Source organism: Lipotes vexillifer, unplaced genomic scaffold (assembly GCF_000442215.2).
Source record: "Lipotes vexillifer unplaced genomic scaffold, Lipotes_vexillifer_v1.1 scaffold477, whole genome shotgun sequence".
Taxonomy (NCBI): Eukaryota; Metazoa; Chordata; class Mammalia; order Artiodactyla; family Lipotidae; genus Lipotes; species Lipotes vexillifer.
The window spans coordinates 2,917,549-2,937,878 of NW_006770652.1; the positions used below are offsets into that span (position 1 = coordinate 2,917,549).

At 36.9% G+C, this 20,330-nt stretch overlaps 1 protein-coding gene across 1 annotated transcript in view; it reads right to left on the reverse strand.

Annotated features, from left to right (window-relative positions):
• The window catches only part of ITPR2 (inositol 1,4,5-trisphosphate receptor type 2), a 547,001-nt gene that overhangs the window by 167,431 nt on the left and 359,240 nt on the right, over window positions 1-20,330 (reverse strand). Inside the window, exon 38 of the mRNA XM_007446283.1 lies at window positions 731-839. Within this exon, the coding sequence (XP_007446345.1) occupies window positions 731-839 (109 nt within the window). The remainder of the gene's footprint in view (window positions 1-730; window positions 840-20,330) is intronic.

The following is a 20,330-nucleotide window of genomic DNA, read 5'->3' on the forward strand; positions in this document are numbered from 1 at the left end:
GACACGAATCCGTGTCCCCTGCATCGGCAGGCAGACTCTCAACCACTGCGCCACCAGGGAAGCCCCTGTGCGAAAGTTTTTAATGGTGCTTTTTAAATTTATTTTTCCAGTTTTATTGAGATATAACATCGTATATCAATGATATATAACATTGTGTACGTTTAAGGTGTACAACATAATGCTTTGATATGATATATTGCAAAATGATCACGACAGTAAGATTAATTAAATTCATCATCTCATAAAGTTAATTTATTTTCCTTGTGATGAGAACTTTTAGGATCTATTCTCTTGGCAACTTTCAAATACGTAGTACAGTACTGTTAGCTATAGTCATCATGTTGTATATTACATCATCTGGATTTATTTATTTTAGAGCTGGAAGTTTGTTCCTTTTGACCCCTTTCCCTTGATTCCCCTACTCCCCACTCCCTGCCTCGGGCAAGCACAAATCTGATGCCTGTGTCTGGGAGTTTGGGGTTTTTAGATTACATATGTGAGCGATAGCATGTGTTGCCTGTCTTTGTCTGACTTAGTTCACTTTAGCATAACGCCCTTGAGGTCCATCCTAGTTGGCGCAAATGGCAGGATCTTCTTATTTTTGCTGTGGCTGCTAATAGTGCTCTTTAAATGATTTTTATATTTGTGCTATGTTAAGTAAAATACTAGAGTAGCAATGCATGCAGACATGCTCTAAAAATCCGAAAATGAGGAAAAAATGATGTCTTGCCTCCTCCTTGTGCAGATTTGCAGTAGGCTCCAGAGAGGTGTCCGTTCATACAGACACCATAATCGCCTCTAAAGTACCGATTCAGGAGTATTTTTCTTAATGTAGTACCCTAATAAAAAGGATTAGAAAAGTGTAAGTTATTGTTTCTTTTTCTAGCAAAAGAAAAAATATCAGTACATTAAAGTGCCACTTAAAATGCATTTTATCAATGATTTGAGACATGGAAAAAGTAACTTTATACTGCATAATATTTTCTGAGGCAAAAATTTGCAAATGTTTCCCAAGAAAATAACAATAGTTTTGCTTCTCCCAGAAATAAAGAGTAAAATATAGTATTTTCAATGGACTGTACTAGGAAAATCACAAACACTATACATTTTAAATTGTTTCAGAAGTGCTGGTAAGAATATTTATGGTGGCTAAAGAAAACACAGATTAATAAATACCCTAAGAATTGGAAAGAAAAAGCCTTAGCTAGAGGGGCTCAGTAAAAAGAGCTAGAAAAGTGCTGGGTATACAGCAGGTGCTCAAAAAATTAAGCTTGATCAGACAAAGAGAATTATATTTAAACTCCAAGTGCTTTATTCTGAAGACAGTGGGCAAAAGACAGTGTATCAAACATGTAATTCAAAAATTCCTAAATCTTCAATTTTGTATGGATTACAAGACAGTTTTTAAATGATATATTTTGCAATATAGTTGCTTGCATGTACATAAGAAATATAGACAACTCTAAATCTTCCAGTTTACTGGAAGAGACGAGAGTAATTTCTAAAGTATTATTTAAAGACTGTATGTTTAAGCTATTTAAATTAACACTGTTAAATTAAATTAACAACTGCCAAGGTAAGGAAATTGTGGTCCAAGAGCTTATGTAATTGGCTGCAGATCGTGCGGCTAACAGGTGATGGAGTAAGACCTGAACTCAACTCTTGATGGCAAAACCCAGCCACTTCCCCGTGCTGCATTGCACGCCCCCTCCCCAGCATGCCTGCCTTTTATGCTGAGACAGGTGGCTCTCATTGCTCCTTTTCTCTCTCATGCTTTGGTTGTCCTTGTTTCTCCAGAGCCTTGTTTCACGTTTTGTTCTCAGCTCTTCTCTCCTCAGCTTCCTTCTCCCCATCAGCAACTTCATCTGACCCTTGCTTGCACAGTCACCTGTGCAGGTCTCACTGCCAAGTGTGTTTCCTTCAGCTTTGACCTTGTTTTCCTGAGCCTCTCATCCTGTTTCCACTTACGTTTCCTTATCTACATCCGGAGATTCTGGTGGCACCGCAAACTCAACTTTTCAGAAGGGAATATTCCTTCTCTCTTAAACCTGTTTTCCTCTCAAAATGAAGAAATTCCATTTATTTCAAGGAGATCACATCGTTCTGGTCTTTTAGGCTCCAAACTTAAGGGACCATCTACTAACCACCACCCCCAACTTGACAATGATTTGTGAAGTCCCGCCTACTCTACTTTTTCAACAGTTGCTTCCAAAAGCGTCTTCACACATTATATTATAACCAAACTGAATTATGTGATGATTCCTCGACCACAGTTTTCTAAGTCTTTCTCTTTGTTCACATCATATTCTCTGTCTGAAAAGCTCTTCTTCTTCTTGTTTATGGACATGTCCTATCTTCCCTCCATTCTACCAATATTCATTAGGTACCAAGTGTGTTTTAGGCACTATCTTAAGTTAATAAGATATAACCCTCTCCTCAAAGAATTTGCAATACCATCGGTTCCATGATAGAGATGTATACTAAGCCCTATGGAAGCGCTTAAGGGGAAACAGCTGATTCGGAAGAGGCTTTACATGGCAAACCTCCCCTGCTAACCCAGACGATCATCCCAGCAAAGCTGTCTCGCGCACAGTGTGGAACAAATATGTATGTCCTGAATGTCACAGTGCCAAGAATTTCAACAGGCACCCAGAGCCTTATAGCAACTTTCATTTATTGACACTTAAATTTTTTAGAACACAGACATTTATTATTGCCCCCTATTTCATGTTTTCTTCTTCTAAGACTTTTTCATATAGGGGTGTTGTGAGTAAAGGTGATGATCAGTCTTGGAAGAGATAGTGAGGTGTTAAGATCTTATTCTACCAGTGAAGAGAACTCAACTCACCCCTGTCAAACCAAAGTGGGGCACTTAGAGAAGACGTAAGAAATGAAAATTTCTTTTTTTCTTTTAAAAGAAAGCCTTTTGAGTAAATTAATTGCATCTGGCCAAAGAAGCATCCTTCCACCAGGGGAGGAAAAACAAAATAAGACATTTCTTTGGAATCAAATGGGCTTTTACTGTGTATCTCATTACAGCAGAAGGAGATGCTACGAGAGACCTTTTTAGACCCATCAATTATAAGGCTGAGGTTGTATGTTGGGGAGAAAGACATGAGAACACTTTGACTGAAGTACTTAATTTCTTTAAAGGGCACCTCAGTTTGCTGCACTAATCACGGTTCTCACCTCCACACATGAATGGATTGCTTCTCACTCTAACCTGGTAACATACAGTTGGCCCAGCTGTAATAAGTAAGACTGACAAACGTGAAAACACAGGACTGTTTTTCTTGAAATGGTACAAGTCAGTGTCACTGTCTGGAAGAGAACCTGTTGTGAGTGGAACCCCAGGTCCATGTGAATGAGCTCCCTTTTTATTCTCTGTAAAAGCCTTTTAACCACATTAATCCAAAAACTCATCCAAGAGATAGAAAAGCAATAGTTTAAAGGATAAATATTATAGAAAGCTACATTTTACCCTCTGTTTTTAAAAATGCTCTTTATACTACTAGAAGAATAAAGCTGTTCAAAACCAATCAGACAGTGGAAGTGTTTCATATCACATTAAAATGAGCACCATACTTGCCATCATTTCTAAATTCTTTTCAGGCAGATGAAATCACAGGTGCTTATCAGATTCATAAACATCTAAATCAAATGAGCAACACTCTTCTTATCTACTTCCGGCCTAGTTAGAAGCATATATTTTCTAACTATCTGACATTCAGAATGCCACCGAAAGGAGATGGGGGCTCCCTATATCCCTGTTCTCAACTCTGGAGCCACAATGCCAGCATTTCAATCCCCTCTATGCCACATACTAACTGGAATATCTTAAGTTACTTCACTACCCTGTGTCCAGTCCCACTAATTGTCAAACGGAATGATCATAACACTTACTCTCAGAGGGCTTCAGTGATGATTAAATAGGGGAAAACATGTAAAGTACTTAGAACAGTTCCCAGCACATAGTAAATGCTATATAAGTTGTGTATAATTGATGCTGTTGTTGCTAGTATTAATATTATTCAGATCACAGAACAGTTTACAGTTGACAAGGTGATACTGTACATACTTTCTCACTTTATACCAAACCGTCCCACATACTAAGAAAATGGCAAAAATAATAAATGATAAACTACTTGAAAATCTTTAGTTGTCCACTATTTTAATCAGTCCTTGGAATTACATACTTGTGAGCTAATGTACCCGGGGCTCACAATGGACCTTCCAACTTCAACTAGGTGGAAAAAATTCTACATTGGTTCAAACTCCATAGTTTTCAAAAAAGGCAAACTTTGGTGCTAAACATGAATGAAGAATGGGCAGAGATGGAGCAGGATTCTGTTCTGTTTGTCTTAATCGTCCTCATTTAAGATTGGAAAACTTTAGATATTGCCACATCACAAGTTTAGCAGAACTGATTCCTGTTCTCAAATACTGAGTTCTGCCTTGAGGCATTGGAGGCAAGTGTTAACGTCCAAACCTGTCTTGGCCTTACAGTGGTGACAGCTCAGAGGCAAGTCATTTACACAAATTCCTTTAACTCAAATAAAAGTAATTGTAGAGCCATGGTCAGAAATTCTGGTGCCAGGGTTATAAATAATAGTCTCAGAGCTATAATTGCCATGGCAGAAATTTGGGAAAGAACTAAAAACATATTTTGAAAAGAATTCTACAACAATTGAGAAGTTCAACTTCTGTACTCGTTCTTCAATTCCAAAATGAATTCCTGACTGGGCTTCCCAAGAAGGTGTCTTTGTTAGATTAGGCCAAGTAGCAAGGAATGTCCTTCCCAGTCTTTTCAATATCAGAGTCAATTCCAGGCCACAAGACACAGCTTTTAGCCAATGTCTTCATGTGAACACATCCCAGATGTACTAAATGTAATGTAGCCAACATAACTAACAACCACCTTCTGAAATTACAACAAAACATCTCCATAAAAAGAGAAGTCACACTGACAGTTTGTGAAAATCTGAGATGATGGGTTTTTCCTGGCCATTTCCTGTTGCATCAACTCCAATGGATCAAAAATTAAGAAGCTCAGGACTTCCCTGGTGGTGCAGTGGTTAAGAATCTGCCTGCCAATGCAGGGGACACGGGTTCAAGCCCTGGTTCGGGAATATCCCACATGCCACGGAGCAACTAAGCCCATGTGCCACAACTACTGAGCCTGCTCTCTAGAGCCCGTGAGCCACAACTACTAAGCCCACGTGCCACAACTACTGAAGCCCGCACGCCTAGAGCCTGTGTTCCGCAACAAGAAAAGCTACTGCTTGCCACAACTAGAGAAAGACCGCACACAGCAACGAAGACCCAATGCAGCGAAAAATAAATAAATAAATAAATTTTAAAAATTAAGAAGTCAGAAATGATTGCCTTTCATGGATAGAAAGGATAACAGAAATGTATTAGTCTTAGAAAGGACTAAAGGTTTTCTTTGATTTTCAAAGAAGCACAGCCCTGTTTGCCTTAACGGGAGTTAATAGCATGAGGAGTGAAGAGTTCAAGGACGTGATGTTTGAGGTACCGATTCCACCTCTGTTCCTGTTCCCTTGGAAGTATCATACACTAAAGTAATATTTTTTCCACAGTGTGCAATATCATCAAGACATCATCAAAATGTGTCACCACAACCAGAATCTTAGAAAACTAAGCCCTCAACTAGAAATTCAAAAGGTAATGAAGATTGCAAACTGAAGATGCTTAATTTAGGGTTTTCCCTCCAAGACTAACAATTAGCTGCTAATCAGCTTGGATAAGACCTGTAAGGAGGTGATTGTATGTATCTGTAGTCTCCACACAATCTTATTTTAACATTAAACTTGATATTAGTCTAACTGGCGTTCCCCTAACCTTTCCATTAATGATAGCCTGTCTGATTAGATATTTTTCCTCATTTGAATTCCCAGGGGTTAAAAAGGTATATATCTAATTTCAAATAAATCATTGCAACAGCTGTATCCTAGTGGAATTACATTAGATCCGTCATTATAATCAACTCCATCTTCAAGGAACTCCTTTGAGGAAATGTGGCCAATCTCCTATAATCCAACTGGCTAATGGTTTGTATTTCTTGGTCACTGACTCCAAGGAATGTAAGCCAATTCTTTCCCCTGATGATTTTCCCCACTTTCCTAAGATAAGAAACATAAGCTTCAATAGGAGTAGTTATTATATACATTCACAAGATGCTCTTCATCAATCCAATGACACAATCATGATAATTTTGAAAACATACAGATGTTTCAATAATTCTGAAAAGAATTCTGAAATTCTTTTTTTGTAAAGGAGGTTACAAAAAAAAAAAGAATGTGGAAAAAATTTAAACCAATTATTCATACGCCACAATGGCAATCTACTGCCATCTCCTTTCTTCCCTTTTTCTAATTCACTGTAAAGACATTATATTTCTACCATGTGTCAGGAACTAGGAAAGGGGGTGCAAAAAGCAATTCTGTAGCATATGCTAAAAGAATTTTCAAATATGTAGAGGACATATGGCACTGTTTTTCAACATAAATAATCCTCACTAGACCATTTGATTCCATTTGTGAAATTTAAACATTTACACAGTAAATGATGATATTTAAAACATTTGGTGATGATACTGGAGATAAGAGCGACTTAAAGCCATCATTCTGGGTTTATCAAATATCCCAGCCTCTAGACAAACAAGGTTGCTGAGAAGGCTTTTCTTAGAGGATGAGTTTGTGCCCTCTAACTAGTGAGAAGTAAAGGAAACTATTTATCTTCTCTGGGGTTTAATAAAAGCCTCTCAGTATTGGGTTTCCAGGAAGCATATGGACTGACATGAAACTCAACAAAATCATACACCGCACCCATTTTAATACAGGGTCTGCTTAAATTCAGAGGTTGAAAACTTATGCAACCCTTCACCCACAGTACTGGAGAATGGATCTTTCTGCTTGTAATTGTTTACCTTTCTGAGTAAGCAGCCTTCATCTCATCTCCAGAACATAAAGTCGAGAGAAGAGTAACTAATCAGACAATAAGCAGATGAGCCTTAGACACCATTTCCCTATTGAAGCAAAACTCCTTGACTCACACATCATAAATCACTACCTCATAAAATTACACTCAAATGGCAGTGCACACAACCACTAAAGTCCATAATCCGCTGGTTCACAGTATAGAAACTACTTGTTACTGAGAGAAATGGAATCAATATGCTGCCAATGCAAGCATGCACACTCACACCGAAGGCCAGGAAAAATGGAATTTCAAATGGTTAATTTCAAAGCTTTTGCAAAGCCTTTGTGTACCTGAAGGATGATATGGAGAGGTATAGAGCAAAAAAGATTCAGCTTATGGGAGGTCTCAGAGAACATAAGAGGACAAAGCAAGAAGGGGAGGAGATGGAAATAAATGAGAGAATTGACCTTGATCTGAATAATAATGTGAAGTAAAATTGGAGAGTTTCCCTCCTGGACAACGGGAAGAGTGATATCTGTTTTAGATCCTCAAGTGCTGTGATTCCTCTTATATTTCCACAATCATTTGGTAAAGACTGATACATAGGTACAACTTTGCAAGATGGAGTAACAGCGGTAAGGAACAATATATAAAGTATTGAAATTCAACCTGTATCTCACACAATCCACAAAAATCAATTCCAGGTAGGTTCAAGATTTAAATGTGAAGGACAAAAGTGTAACACTTTCAGAGGTCTATGGAGGAGCGTATATTTATGATACAGGGGTAGGGGAGGATTTTTTAAACAATAAACTAAAACTGCAAACTATAAAAGACTACAGTAAAATTGAGAGCTTCCATTAATTAAAACACATCATTAAAACCACAAACTGGGAAAAGATATTATATATGTGTGTGTGTGTGCGTGTATCTATGGTGTTTAAGGAATTCCTGCACACTGGAAAAAAAGCATAAATCATCCAAAAGAAAATGAGCAAAAGGCTCAAACAGGCATGTCATGGAAGAGAAAAGCCAAGTAGCCAATAAACATAAGAAAATAGATAATCAACCTCACAAGTAATTAGAGAAATGAAAACTTAAACTGCAGTAAGAGATTTCTCACCTACACAACTGGAAAAAAATTTAAATTCTTTCAACATCAAGTTTTTACAAAGATGTAAGCAAACAGAACACTGATAGCTGGGCAAATTGGTACAGCTACTTTGAAAAACAATTTGACATTCTTAGTAAAGCTAAAGATGTACAAACAAACAACAGAAACCAAGACAAAAACAAAACAAAACAAAAAGAAAAAAAGACAGAGAGGTAAGACCAGCACACTCCAGCCCTATATTCACCTTCCTGTTTCTATATTCACCTTCCTGTTTCAGTGTAGTTCATGAGCTCCAAGCTGGGAATCTACCACCTACAACCAAGAGGGTCTTGGCCCACAGGGCAGTGACTTGGAAGAGTTATCAAGAGAACAGCATGGTAGAATACCCACCCTCTTACAGAAGGAGAGAGAGAGAAACCTAATCCCTTTTCCCAAAAATACTAGAAAGGATATCCTTGAAAGGGAAGGAGAAAACTAGCACTTGCATTACTTATCAATCAATGCAAATATTTTGACAAAGGAAGTATGAAGCCAAATTTTAATAAGTTCAGAATATATTTAGAATTTCCTCAGATAAAAGTATCTACGGAGTCAATGGAATGAAGAGGAGCTCTGCATAGCACAACTTCAAGGGAAGCTCTTGAGAATTAAATGCGATGATATCTATCTGCACACAGTTTAACACATAATCATGCTTTATGAAAGGGCTCAGCATTGGAAAGCTGTGCACTTAGTGAAAATGATAATGTTTTAGAGACCACGCACAGCAACGAAGACCCAACGCAGCCAAAAATAAAATAAATAAAAAATTAAAAAAAAAAAAGCAGCTTGCTCCTTTAAAAAACAAAATGGATTCACAGTGCAAAATGTTGGCAAGGATTATGGAGCAATGGAAATTTTCATACACTGTTGATGAGTGTAAACTGGCGACACCATTTAAAAAAAAATTGGTTTGATCTGAGTTCTACCACTGGCTTTGTGATCTCAAGAATTTTATTTAGCTGCCCTCAGACTCAGTTTCCCCATCTTTGTGTAATAATATCCACACCGCAGGACTATTTTAAGAAAAAGAAATTGTATATGGAAAGCTTTATGTTCTTAGCCCATAATAAGTACTAAATAAACAGCTATTGTAATATTTTGTTTAATGTTTTAAAAAATAAGCTTCATTTGAGAAAGACTTGCGCAACTGGCATATATAGGATATGACAATGCCCAGTGCCATGAAGACACCCACAGCTTTAAGTTCTGACATAAATATCCAGTTCCAACTTCCTATAAATTTTTAAGAGACGGCAAATGAAAGAGAGCATTCATTTCGTAGAAGATCACTTTGAAGCCAACTTGATCAGTATATGCTATGGTTTCATAAAAATAACACATACACATGATTAAGTTTCAAGCATCCCTAGTGCATGTACAAAGCAGAACTCTTCAGAAGGCAATTTAGATCAACTTTTCTTAAAGTAGTGTTAAGTGGGAAGACCAAAGGCCCAATGTTCTCTTAGAAAAGAGCAATATTTCTTCCTAATATTTGTTTTTAACATAAGAAATGTAAGAAAAAATATTAAAAACTTTTATAAAATTATCACACAATGTCCATTAGGAAATATTATGCTTCCTAACTAGTCTCCCCATATGCACTTGGTGCCCCCCCACAATTCATTCTCTGTCATTCAGAGGGCTGTGAAACAACAGAGGACTATAACTGAATATATATGAATACATAAAATGCTTACAAATCAATGAGAAAAAAATCTGGTGGAAAAGTAGACAAGAAAATTGAACTGGCATTTCTTGTAAGAAACACATATGGCCAATAAACATGAAAACATGCTTACCTTTTATTAGTAATTAGGGAGTATGAATTAAGATTTTGCTGAAAAAGAATATATATATAACTGAATCACTGTGTGATACACCTGAAACTAACACAACATTTTAAATCAACTATAATTAATAAAAGAAGACTACCATAAGCCACCATCTTACACCCACTAGATTGGCAAAAATTAAGAAGTCTGACAAAATGAAGTGCTGGAGAGGATGTGGACCAATTGTAGGAATGAAAATTGGTACAACCACTTTAGAAAACATGTTCTCACCCAGCAATTACATTCCCAAGGAAACATGTGCTCCAGGAGACACATAGTACCACATCCTAGACATTTATATTAGCATTGACAGCAAAACAAACAGGCAAAAAATAAACCAAAACACTGGAATCAATCCAAATATCCACTGACAGGAAAAACGGATCAGTAAATTGTAGTATATTCCCAGAGGGTAATAATATCTTTGGTAAATATAAAAAAAAACTTGAGCCTCAGCAACACACAACAACCTTGATGAATCTCAGAAACATGATCTTGAGTGAAAAAAAAAAAAAGTCCTAGAAGACAAGTAGTGTGGTATTAAAATTGAGAGGTACTAGCTGCCTCTGCCTCTGGAAGGGGAGGCCAAAACACATAGGTAGATACACGCTATTCTTCAGTTGGCTGGGGGATTCATGGGTCTTCATTATATTGTTATGCTTCATAATTTTAAATGATGTTGTATATATTATTTCATATAAATTCAATATTATATTTAAGCATCATGATGGTTGCTTCCTGCATATCATGTTCTGTGGCTTTTGAATACTGACCCAAACCCATAGCATGGCTTAGGTAAGGACTCATGATCCAACATCTACAAATCTTGAACCATTGTCATCCTTGTTCTCTGAATCAATCTATATCTTCCTCCTGCCACACAGGCCTTTCAGTGTCTCATCATGTCTCCTCTTCCTCAAGGCATTAGCAGATGAGGTTTCCTTCTGCCAGCCATGCTTTCTGTGTACCCCCATCCCCAAGTACTCCCAGCTTTGCTTAGTTAACTCCTACTCAACCTTTAGGTCTGAGCTCAACCATATCAGAGTCATTCTCTCTAACCTTACTAAGCTAGTTCTCATTCAGTCCTCTCAAAATATCCTGCACTTCATTCACCAAGTATTTTAGTTTTATAGCTATTTATATCAGTTTTTGAATGATTTCTATCTCCTTCTACTAGATTATAAGCACCATAATCACAGCGACTGTGCTTTTTTTCCCCTTTTTGGCTGCCCAACAAACAACTCCAACACCTAGTGCAAAACCTGGCACATTAAGTACTCAATAAATACTTTTGAATGAATGTCTAAACCAATGATTCTGAATGAGAGATCACTATCTACCAAAAAAGATTTGTACTGAGTGCCACCTATTTAAGGACTGCAATATATGATATCTATCATATCTTACAACTTGGGCAGATATTTGACATATATTTAATGTTACCTGCATATTAAATGCTTTTAGTGTACAAACTCATTAACTACAGTTTTATGGCTGAAAGAAGGAAGTTATGTTGGAATCCAACAAGCAAAATGTTAGAATACCAAAAAGAAAAAGTAAACAATTCTAACATTCAGTCTGAAAAACTGGAAGGTAAAATATTAATCAATGATTGTGTGATATGGCCTAATGCAAGAGAATACACTAATATGCCGAAAGTCTAGTCTAAGTTCTTCCCTGTCACCATATGTCTAATGAAATAGGATGTTCATACTTTACTGAAAAACACAGAAACCACCTTGATGCTGTACATCACTGCAAGGATCTGACTGAGCAACGTAATTCTTAATATTATGTAAATGTATCACTTTAAAAGATACAAAGTTACTATTTTCTTTTAAAAATATTACGTTTGGGTGTGCCATAATTTATAACAAAAGATAAAATTAATTCTATTTTATCTCATTTTCCCCTCATCAAATGAAAATCATGTTTTTCTTTAGTGTTTTCTTTAGTGACAATAAAAAATTATGTAGGTCTGATGTTGATGATTTCTTGCATCAAATTGTCATGAGATGATATATTTTGCCTACTGTAATATAAGCAAGTATCTTCTCATACCTCCCAACTGTGTTCTATATGTTAACCATAATTTTCAAAGAATTCCACAATGAAAAACTGTGAGACAATGATTTGGAACTAGTAGAATCTAGGAATTCCATAAATGTTCGACAACATTTCAAAGCACCAATACAATTACTACCCAAAGAAAACAAGATCTCAATCCAAACCAACCTAAAGATGCCTGAGTTGATTAAAAGACAAAGTGTCAAACGCCTACCTTAGGAAGAGGCTTTTGCAGAAAGTCTTTGACTAGGCTTATTACAGTCTCCTGAACACTATTTTGAAAGTCATTTTGATTCCCTCTGGCATACACCATGGCAGATATTTCACTACTTTACACATCCTCAACTGTAACTGGAATCCAGGGCACTAAGAAAGTAACACTTTATGTCTAATAATATGCAAAGCACGTTTGCTGTTATGTAAGTAGAGCTGCTTGGTAGTGCTGGGGTGAAAGGTATCTGCATTATAAACATTTTCACAGGCTTGTGAATCACCTGTCTAGTTAGCTTTGGAAAGGAACAAAACAACATTCTCAGACTGAAAAGAAAACACAATCTTGAAAAAATTTGATTTGAGGGAAACAAGCTACTTTCAATTAGTAAGTTAAAGAATACAGGAAAAAGAAGAATTTCAGTGAACTACAGGTTGCTAATTTCATACTCCCAAACTGGGTAATAATAAGTTGATGACTCTCCCTCTCTTCTTTATTTCTGTGTATGTGTGTGTGCGTGAGTGTGTGTAATATATCATTTTTATACTCCTGGAGATTAATATGTGTAAAAAGGTATTTATCAAATCTTTGAGGTATGAAAAGTCTTGCTTTCTCTTGTGGGTATTGGTAGCATAGATGATTGGAGCCCCTCCCCCCAAAAAAGTGCACTAGCACATCTCCTATTACATTTCAATGATTCTAACAAAATTCTAAAATTTTTCCCAAATTTTAACATTCCTGAATCACAGGTCACCCTAAAATTAATGGTTTATCATAGCTCAACTGGCAACATTCTTTTCTTTTTTTCCAGTGATACAACTGATGGCGTATTAGAACTGATGAGATGTATATCACATTGAATGAAAAAATAAGAATATCGGGGCTTCCCTGGTGGCACAGTGGTTGAGAGTCCGCCTGCCGATGCAGGGGACACGGGTTCGTGCCCCGGTCCGGGAATATCCCACATGCCGCAGAGCGGCTGGGCCTGTGAGCCACGGCTGCTGAGCCTGGGCATCCGGAGCCTGTGCTCCGCAACGGGAGAGGCCACAGCAGTGAGAGGCCCACGTACCGCAAAAAAAAAAAAAGAATACCTTTTAATCTGGCATTGGAACTCAACAAAGCTTCACAGTATCTGGTACTACCATCACACCCATTTTTCACATAAAGCAAGATGAAATTATACCAGAGATTTAAATAAACGATTCGTCTTTAGTGTTTTCCCTTTTTTACTGCTACATGTTGTATATAATACTTCAGTTCACCACTGTCTTACGTTTTGATGTCACATGCTCTGAACTGGGCCTACATTAAAATCAGTAAACAAAATGACAATATTGACAGAGACAAGAGGTATATTTTACTTACAAATGAAGAGCCATGGAAAAGTAAATAAATAAGAGAGATGCGTTTAACTAATTTATGAAGCATAGACAATATGAAATTGCTGTCCTTTAAAATATTCACCCCTAGATACCACTTTACCCCCACTAGGATGGCTAAAATAAAAAAGACAGACAATAACGACACTGTTAATGTGGAAAAATTGGGACTCTTATACATTGATGACCATAGTGCTATCATTCTGGAAAACTGTTTTGCGGTTCCTAAAAATTAAACATAGAGTTTGCATATGACCCCTTTTGCATAGGGATATGCAAAAGAAAAATAAAAACATACGTGCATACAAACACTTGTACATGAATGTTAATAACAGCATTATTCATAATAGCTAAAAAGTTGGAACAACCCAAATGTCCATCAGTGATAAATGGATAGACAAAATGTGATCTATCCATATGATGGAATATTACTTGGCAATAAAAAGGGAATGAAGTACTGATACAAGTTACAACATGGACGAGCCTTGAAAACATTATGCTGAGTCAAAGGAGGCAGTTATATAAGACCACATACATTATGATTGCATTTATATGAAACATCTAGAAGAGGTAAATCCATTGAGACAGAAAGTAGATTAGTGGTTGACAGGAGGTGGGGGGAGGGAATGGAGAGTGACTGCTAATGGGCATGAGGTTTCTTTTGTGGGTAATGAAAATGTTCTAAAATTAGACAGTGGGTGTTGTTTGCAAATCTGTGAATATGCTAAAAACCACTGAACTGTATACTTCAGCAGGGTGAATTTTAGGATGTGTGACTATTTCAATAAAGCTGTTAAAAAAATAAAATATATCCATTAGATTACAGAAATTCACTCTTTAAATGATTTTTAAATCCACATCTTAAAGAAAATAATGTCGGTTCTGTCCAACTTTTTGCTAAGCTGCTGAGCCATTACTGCTATTTGCCACAAAGTTCTCGCATTTAAGTGCATCTGTATGACAGATGTATTATAATGGCGCATGTTTTGAATGTTACATCTGTTAGTAAAATGTAGAGCGGCTCAAACTGCTAATTAAATATAAAACTGTATGTGTCAATTAGGAGCCAATTTCTTTTCAAAACTGTCTAATGTATAAGGCACAATAAATTGAACTAGAAACTAAGACTGTTTGTGTCTTGACCTGTGTGGGAAGGCAGTCCAGTGCACTGAATACAGGCTGGACAGTTTCCATGGATACCTCACACTACTTGAGGTGGAGAAAATAAAATTTATAAACAACCTCAAGAAAATTATGCTTCACAAAATCTATTAGTTTAAAAAAATACTAATTTTCCTGAAGAAAGATGCTAGAATTTGTTTTGTTGATAAGTGGATAAGGTTTTTTTTGGGGGGGTGAGGGGGGGCAAGGTTTTTAAAAGGATAGTTTTTAAGTTGCATTAGAATTCATAGTAGTGGGAGAGCCATATTCAAAAGGCATCTATCACCAAAAGGTTTACAGCAAACCTCTAGAGTTTTAAAGATATTTAGCTTTTACAGAAACCAAATATATCGAATTATTCCAGCTGAGTTTAGTTAATCTGGCCACTGCGTACTAATATGCTGATCTTTCCAAGTAAATGTACACTGTGATTACAACCAGGTTATTACCCCACCCACCATCCTTTTGTTCCTTCCCATGGAATATGACTACACACTTTCCAGATGTAGCCTGAAAGCCACAATGTTATTCAACAACCATTGCAGAATTAAACAAAACAAAGCATGAGAAGAACACATGTAGCTTTCATAAGAAAAGGAGACGTTCCCCACTCCACTGTGCTGAGAAGACCTGACCATACACCTCTTTGTTCACACCTTTAAAGGTTAGAGAAGAAGAATGAGAAAGTCATAGCATCAGCTTTTTCCATGTCCCCAGATCACTTTCCCTATTAGGCAACCAAGTCAGGATTCATTCCCAGAACTCAAGAGAGAACCAGCGTGCATGAAAATATGGTTGTTTTCCTTGGACCACTTAGTCCTGTCATTACGTGAGATCCAGCATGAGTGAGGGAAAAGAACACAAACTGTTTTAATAAAGGAGACAAACGAATCAGTAAATTTTAATCAAATTAAACCAATATTTGATATATATCAGGACAATTTCACAAATATCTCATTCGATGCTGACAGCAAACTGACATAACACCTCACTTAGCAGCAAGAGTCAACTCACTGCATATGCTTGTCCCAAATATTTTTGGAAAGTATGCATTTGTTTTAATTTTATGTTAAAATAGAGACATTTTGAAAAATTAGAAAACATTCACTAAAAATGTTGGGGGCAGAAGTTGATAGTGAAAGAACACAAAAACTAACTCTACCCAGAAAAATGCTCATATTAAATAGAACTCGGCTCGAATCAAGTTTTCTTGACTGTTGCCAACTCTCTTCCCCTATTTCTTGTTCTCTATCATCTTGATTCCCCCCAATTCTTCCTGTTTTCTCAGTTTCCTTTCACCTGAGCTGTAACCAGTTCCTTCCTTGCAGTCCCTTTTGCTTCTGGGTGTCTAATTTTTTTAAAGGGAGGCGAGATCTGTACCAGTATTGTCCCATCCAAGGTGCAGCAGCCTTTGAATCTGTTGTTCCCTCCACCCTGTGCTATTCCACTGCTCCTACCGCCTTCATCAACACCTTGTCATCCTTCTGGTCTCAGCTTAAATGTCACTTTCTTGGAAACACCATTTTCTGGATACCCCTCCCCTCGCCAAACTTGTATCCTCCAGTTACACACTCTTACAGCACTTGGGGCTTTTCCCTCAGAGTCATTAAGTAAAGAAAAAAAATTAATTAATCCCTGCCCAACTATTTCGTTGGTACCTGACTTTCTCACTAAACTCTAAACTCTGAGGATGTAACAGAGATTGTTCATCAACGTATCTTCAGGGGTTAGCAGACATTCAGTAATTTTTTTGTAAGTATATACTGTATATATATATATATATATATATATAAACTGCTCTATATTTTTTTGTTAGTATTGCCATGATGCTAACATTTCAGCCCTTTGAAAAAACAATATTAGTTTAGTTGTTTCTTTTGGAAAGCATGGAACGTCTTAAAAACATCCAGTGTTAAACACACCAGCAGCTATCCCTGCCCTGTGAGTCTGACATTACCAACCAAGAGAGGAAAAGACAAACTCTCTGGTTTACTGCTGGCAGAGGAAGAGGCTGGCCCGCTTTTCACCAATCCTCTCCCTTTTCCTCTGGACACACAACTCGATTACATTGCCCAGCCTTCCTCTCAGTCTGGTGGGGTCACGTGACTGAGTCTGAGCCCACTGAAGGGGAACAGAAGGGACAGGGATCCGGCCCATGTGGGAATCTTGCATCCTCTCCTCTACTGTAGCCTGAGGCAAAAAGGCACAGCCACCTAGGAAGATGCAGAGCCCGGAGAAGGAATGAACCTAGGGCTCTGGATTGCTGGGAAGCTGCCTGGCCAGGACACTCACCTTAGGATTCTAACTTTTCATTATGCGAAAACAGAAGCAAACTTTTATTACACTAAGCTACGGAGGTTTTCGGGTTTATCTGTTCATTAGCTAGTGCTACCTTCAACAACATAGGCCAGTGTGGGTTGGCCTAAATGGAGAGCTGCTGGTCTGGTTCCTGGCAGCTCCAGCTGTGACTCTTCCTATGGTTATTTTGTCCAGACCCACCTCTGTCTGGAGAAACTCTGAGCACAAGCTAGTCATGAAGCTGCCATGAAAAGGCATCTGGGAATAAAATTTCATCCACACGAGAGCATTTACAGGTTTTCCTTAGCTTACCACAGCATTCCCTCTTTCCAGCATCTTTGCCTTCTCTCTTATCCAATTTTTCCATTGTCTCCAACTCCCCATTACTACGATTCATACACACACTCTCTCTTTCTTTGTCTCTCTCTCTCTTTCCCATGTGGCTGACCCTGAATACAGGGAAACACAGAAGGAAGATCAAGTGACTGCAGGCCGCACGCCTATCATCAACTGTTTCAAACTCTCTACCATTCAGCTGTGTTTCCACCAACTTTGTCATTTGTCTGTTTTCATTTGTCTCGTCTTTGAACCTCTGAAAACATATCCCTTCCACAGTGATAACTTAAGGCTTAATAAGCCTCTGAAAGTATTAGAAATCCCTCAGTTAAATACGCATTCCAAGAACAATATGATACTTGCAAACAATATGAAGCAAGATTTATTTTTATTTTTTATTATTTTACCAACTATGGAAGAAGTATGAGCTAAATTTCTTAGCATAATCAGTTCTCATGTAGAAACTTCCAGTTAACTTCATTTTTTAAAAAGAGAGATAGGAAAAAAGCAAGAGTGAGGGAACGGAAATAGGGACAAATGAATTGATGAATGGAATTCAACCAGCTGGAATTCGTATCAATTAGTTTGATACACAAAGAATAAAGTGATTATTGCTATTTCTTCTAATGAAGTCCAAAAAAATGATTTACAGGAATATTTTCTACAGTCATGATGTTTCTGGGGTTGAAATAAATCCATACAAAAAGATATTCTTCTGTACGGGATCAATCAAGTTCCAGCCTGGCTAGAAGTGATGATAATTATTGGAAAGTAAATTGTTACGTTTTTGTCTGATTGCCTGTTACCTTGGCACATGGTATTATTTCCAATTCTGTCTGTAAATAATAGTACATCAAGCCACCTTGGGTGACTTATATAACCAGCTACCATCACTTGAAAATTGTCAGCTCCAGTAACTTGCTACTGCATGTGTAGTTACACTGTTGGAACACTGATTTCAGTCCATTTATTTTCTGTTGTGGAGAACTGTATTTTACAAGGGAAATTAATTCTAAAGCTTCACCTTTAATCTTAATTCAAGCCATTTAAGTTTGGTAACTAACAACAACCAAAAAGGAAAAAGACTTAATGAACAGCTGACCTTAATTTTTCTTATTTTAATTTATCAATTAAAACTTGCCTTTAAACTATGACTACTCTTCAGACAAAACGTAATTATCCACTGCTGTTTGTATTTATAACAACAGACTAAAAAAATTATCCTTCAAACAGAACAGAATCTGGGTTATTTTGCATCAACTAAAAGTTAGACAGTAGAAAATTATTCTCCTAAACTCTGGGCAGTTTAACAAACACACCAAGTAATTTCTACCTCAGTACTCACTAACATATATTGCACTATCAAAAAAAAAAGACACCTAAAAAACGGTGAAAAACAGGGTCCATAAAATCTTACTCAAATTGGGCCAATTTGGTCCAGTAGCAGCAAAGAGAAGAAGAAAAAGAGCCTACAGATTAAAAAAAGAGAAACTCTAGGGGAAAAGAACCACACAAAAAAACCAGAAGCTTCTTATCATTTATTAATGAAAATAATTTTCCTGGACTATCAAAATGCTAGTACCAAGTTCCAGTACTAAAAGATCTTTTTAAGGAAATGAAAGTCAAGAAAAAGAAAAGCAGCACTTCTCTCATTATCTACAGTGACTTTCTGGGGGCAGTCTGAACATTATTTTGAACAGCACCTGTTTTAAGTACTATATTACCTGGGTAAACCATCAAAGTCCAATAGTAAAATGCTATTCTTTAAAAGCACATAGACTTCCAGTACGTGTTGTACTAATTAATTTAACATCATTATACTTCTGTGGAAATCAACAAAAACAACAATGAATAAAATGAAATCCTGAAAACTCCATTTTCAGCAAAAGGAAGAGACAGATATAATCCAAAGACTATAAAGGACATAGAAAGGCTGTCCATATCAGCTGCTGTCTCGCAGAAGCCATGCATGGTAAAGTGTCAGGAAGAAGCATTAAGAGTGGTAAGATGGCCCTGCAGCAGAGCCAAAAAGGGAAGGCAAAAATATACCCCCTGAAATTATGAACCACCTCCCCCGCCCCCCGCCCCAAATACAAAAGCTACATTCCATGTTGCATCACTAGATGTCAGGATGAGAGTGAGGAAAAGCAATGTGAGAGGTGCAGAGTAACTAGAGTCGCCATATTTATAGGATCATTGTCTTTGTGGTGGCAAAAAAGGAAAGTGCTTTTGGACCTTTAACACCTCCTGTAAAGCACTTGGTTGTATCAACAGAAAGAATATATAAAAAGGGACATGAAAGGATAGAAAAGGTGAAATGCAGCAGCAAAACTTATCAATAAATGTCACTCTTATGAATTATACATGCAAATTAAAACTGTTACCAAAATATTTCAATATGCATTTTTTTAAAGTTATGATGAAATCACCTCTATAAAAGAACACAGCAGAGCAAAAAGATAAGAATTCAGAAAAGAGATTGTGGAAAAGACAGTAGGAGATGAAACTAAGAAAATATTTCTTCAGAAATGAATAAATAATTGGAAGGAACACTACAGGAAACAGACACAGAAGACAGATATACGAAAAACAAATAAAATGGACATTAAGTAATTTCTTCAAAAGTTAAAAGAGAAAGTGAAAAAAAAGAAGATAGGGAATGAAAACAATGTACACATAATTGGAGGTATGAGGAAGAAAACCAAAGAAATGGAAGAGAGCAAATACTTAAAAAGATATAACATAATAGAATTTTCCTAAATGCAAAGAAAAATTTAAGAGTATATCATTGATAACAAACAAGAAAACTAGGGATTAGTTTTAAAAATCTGAAAACAAGATCCCCTGCATCTGGTAAATAATAAACTCTCCTTAAACTTTTGGGCCAGAGAGAAAATTCCAACTAAATTGCAGAATTTCTAGACAACAACAATGAATAAATTCCTATA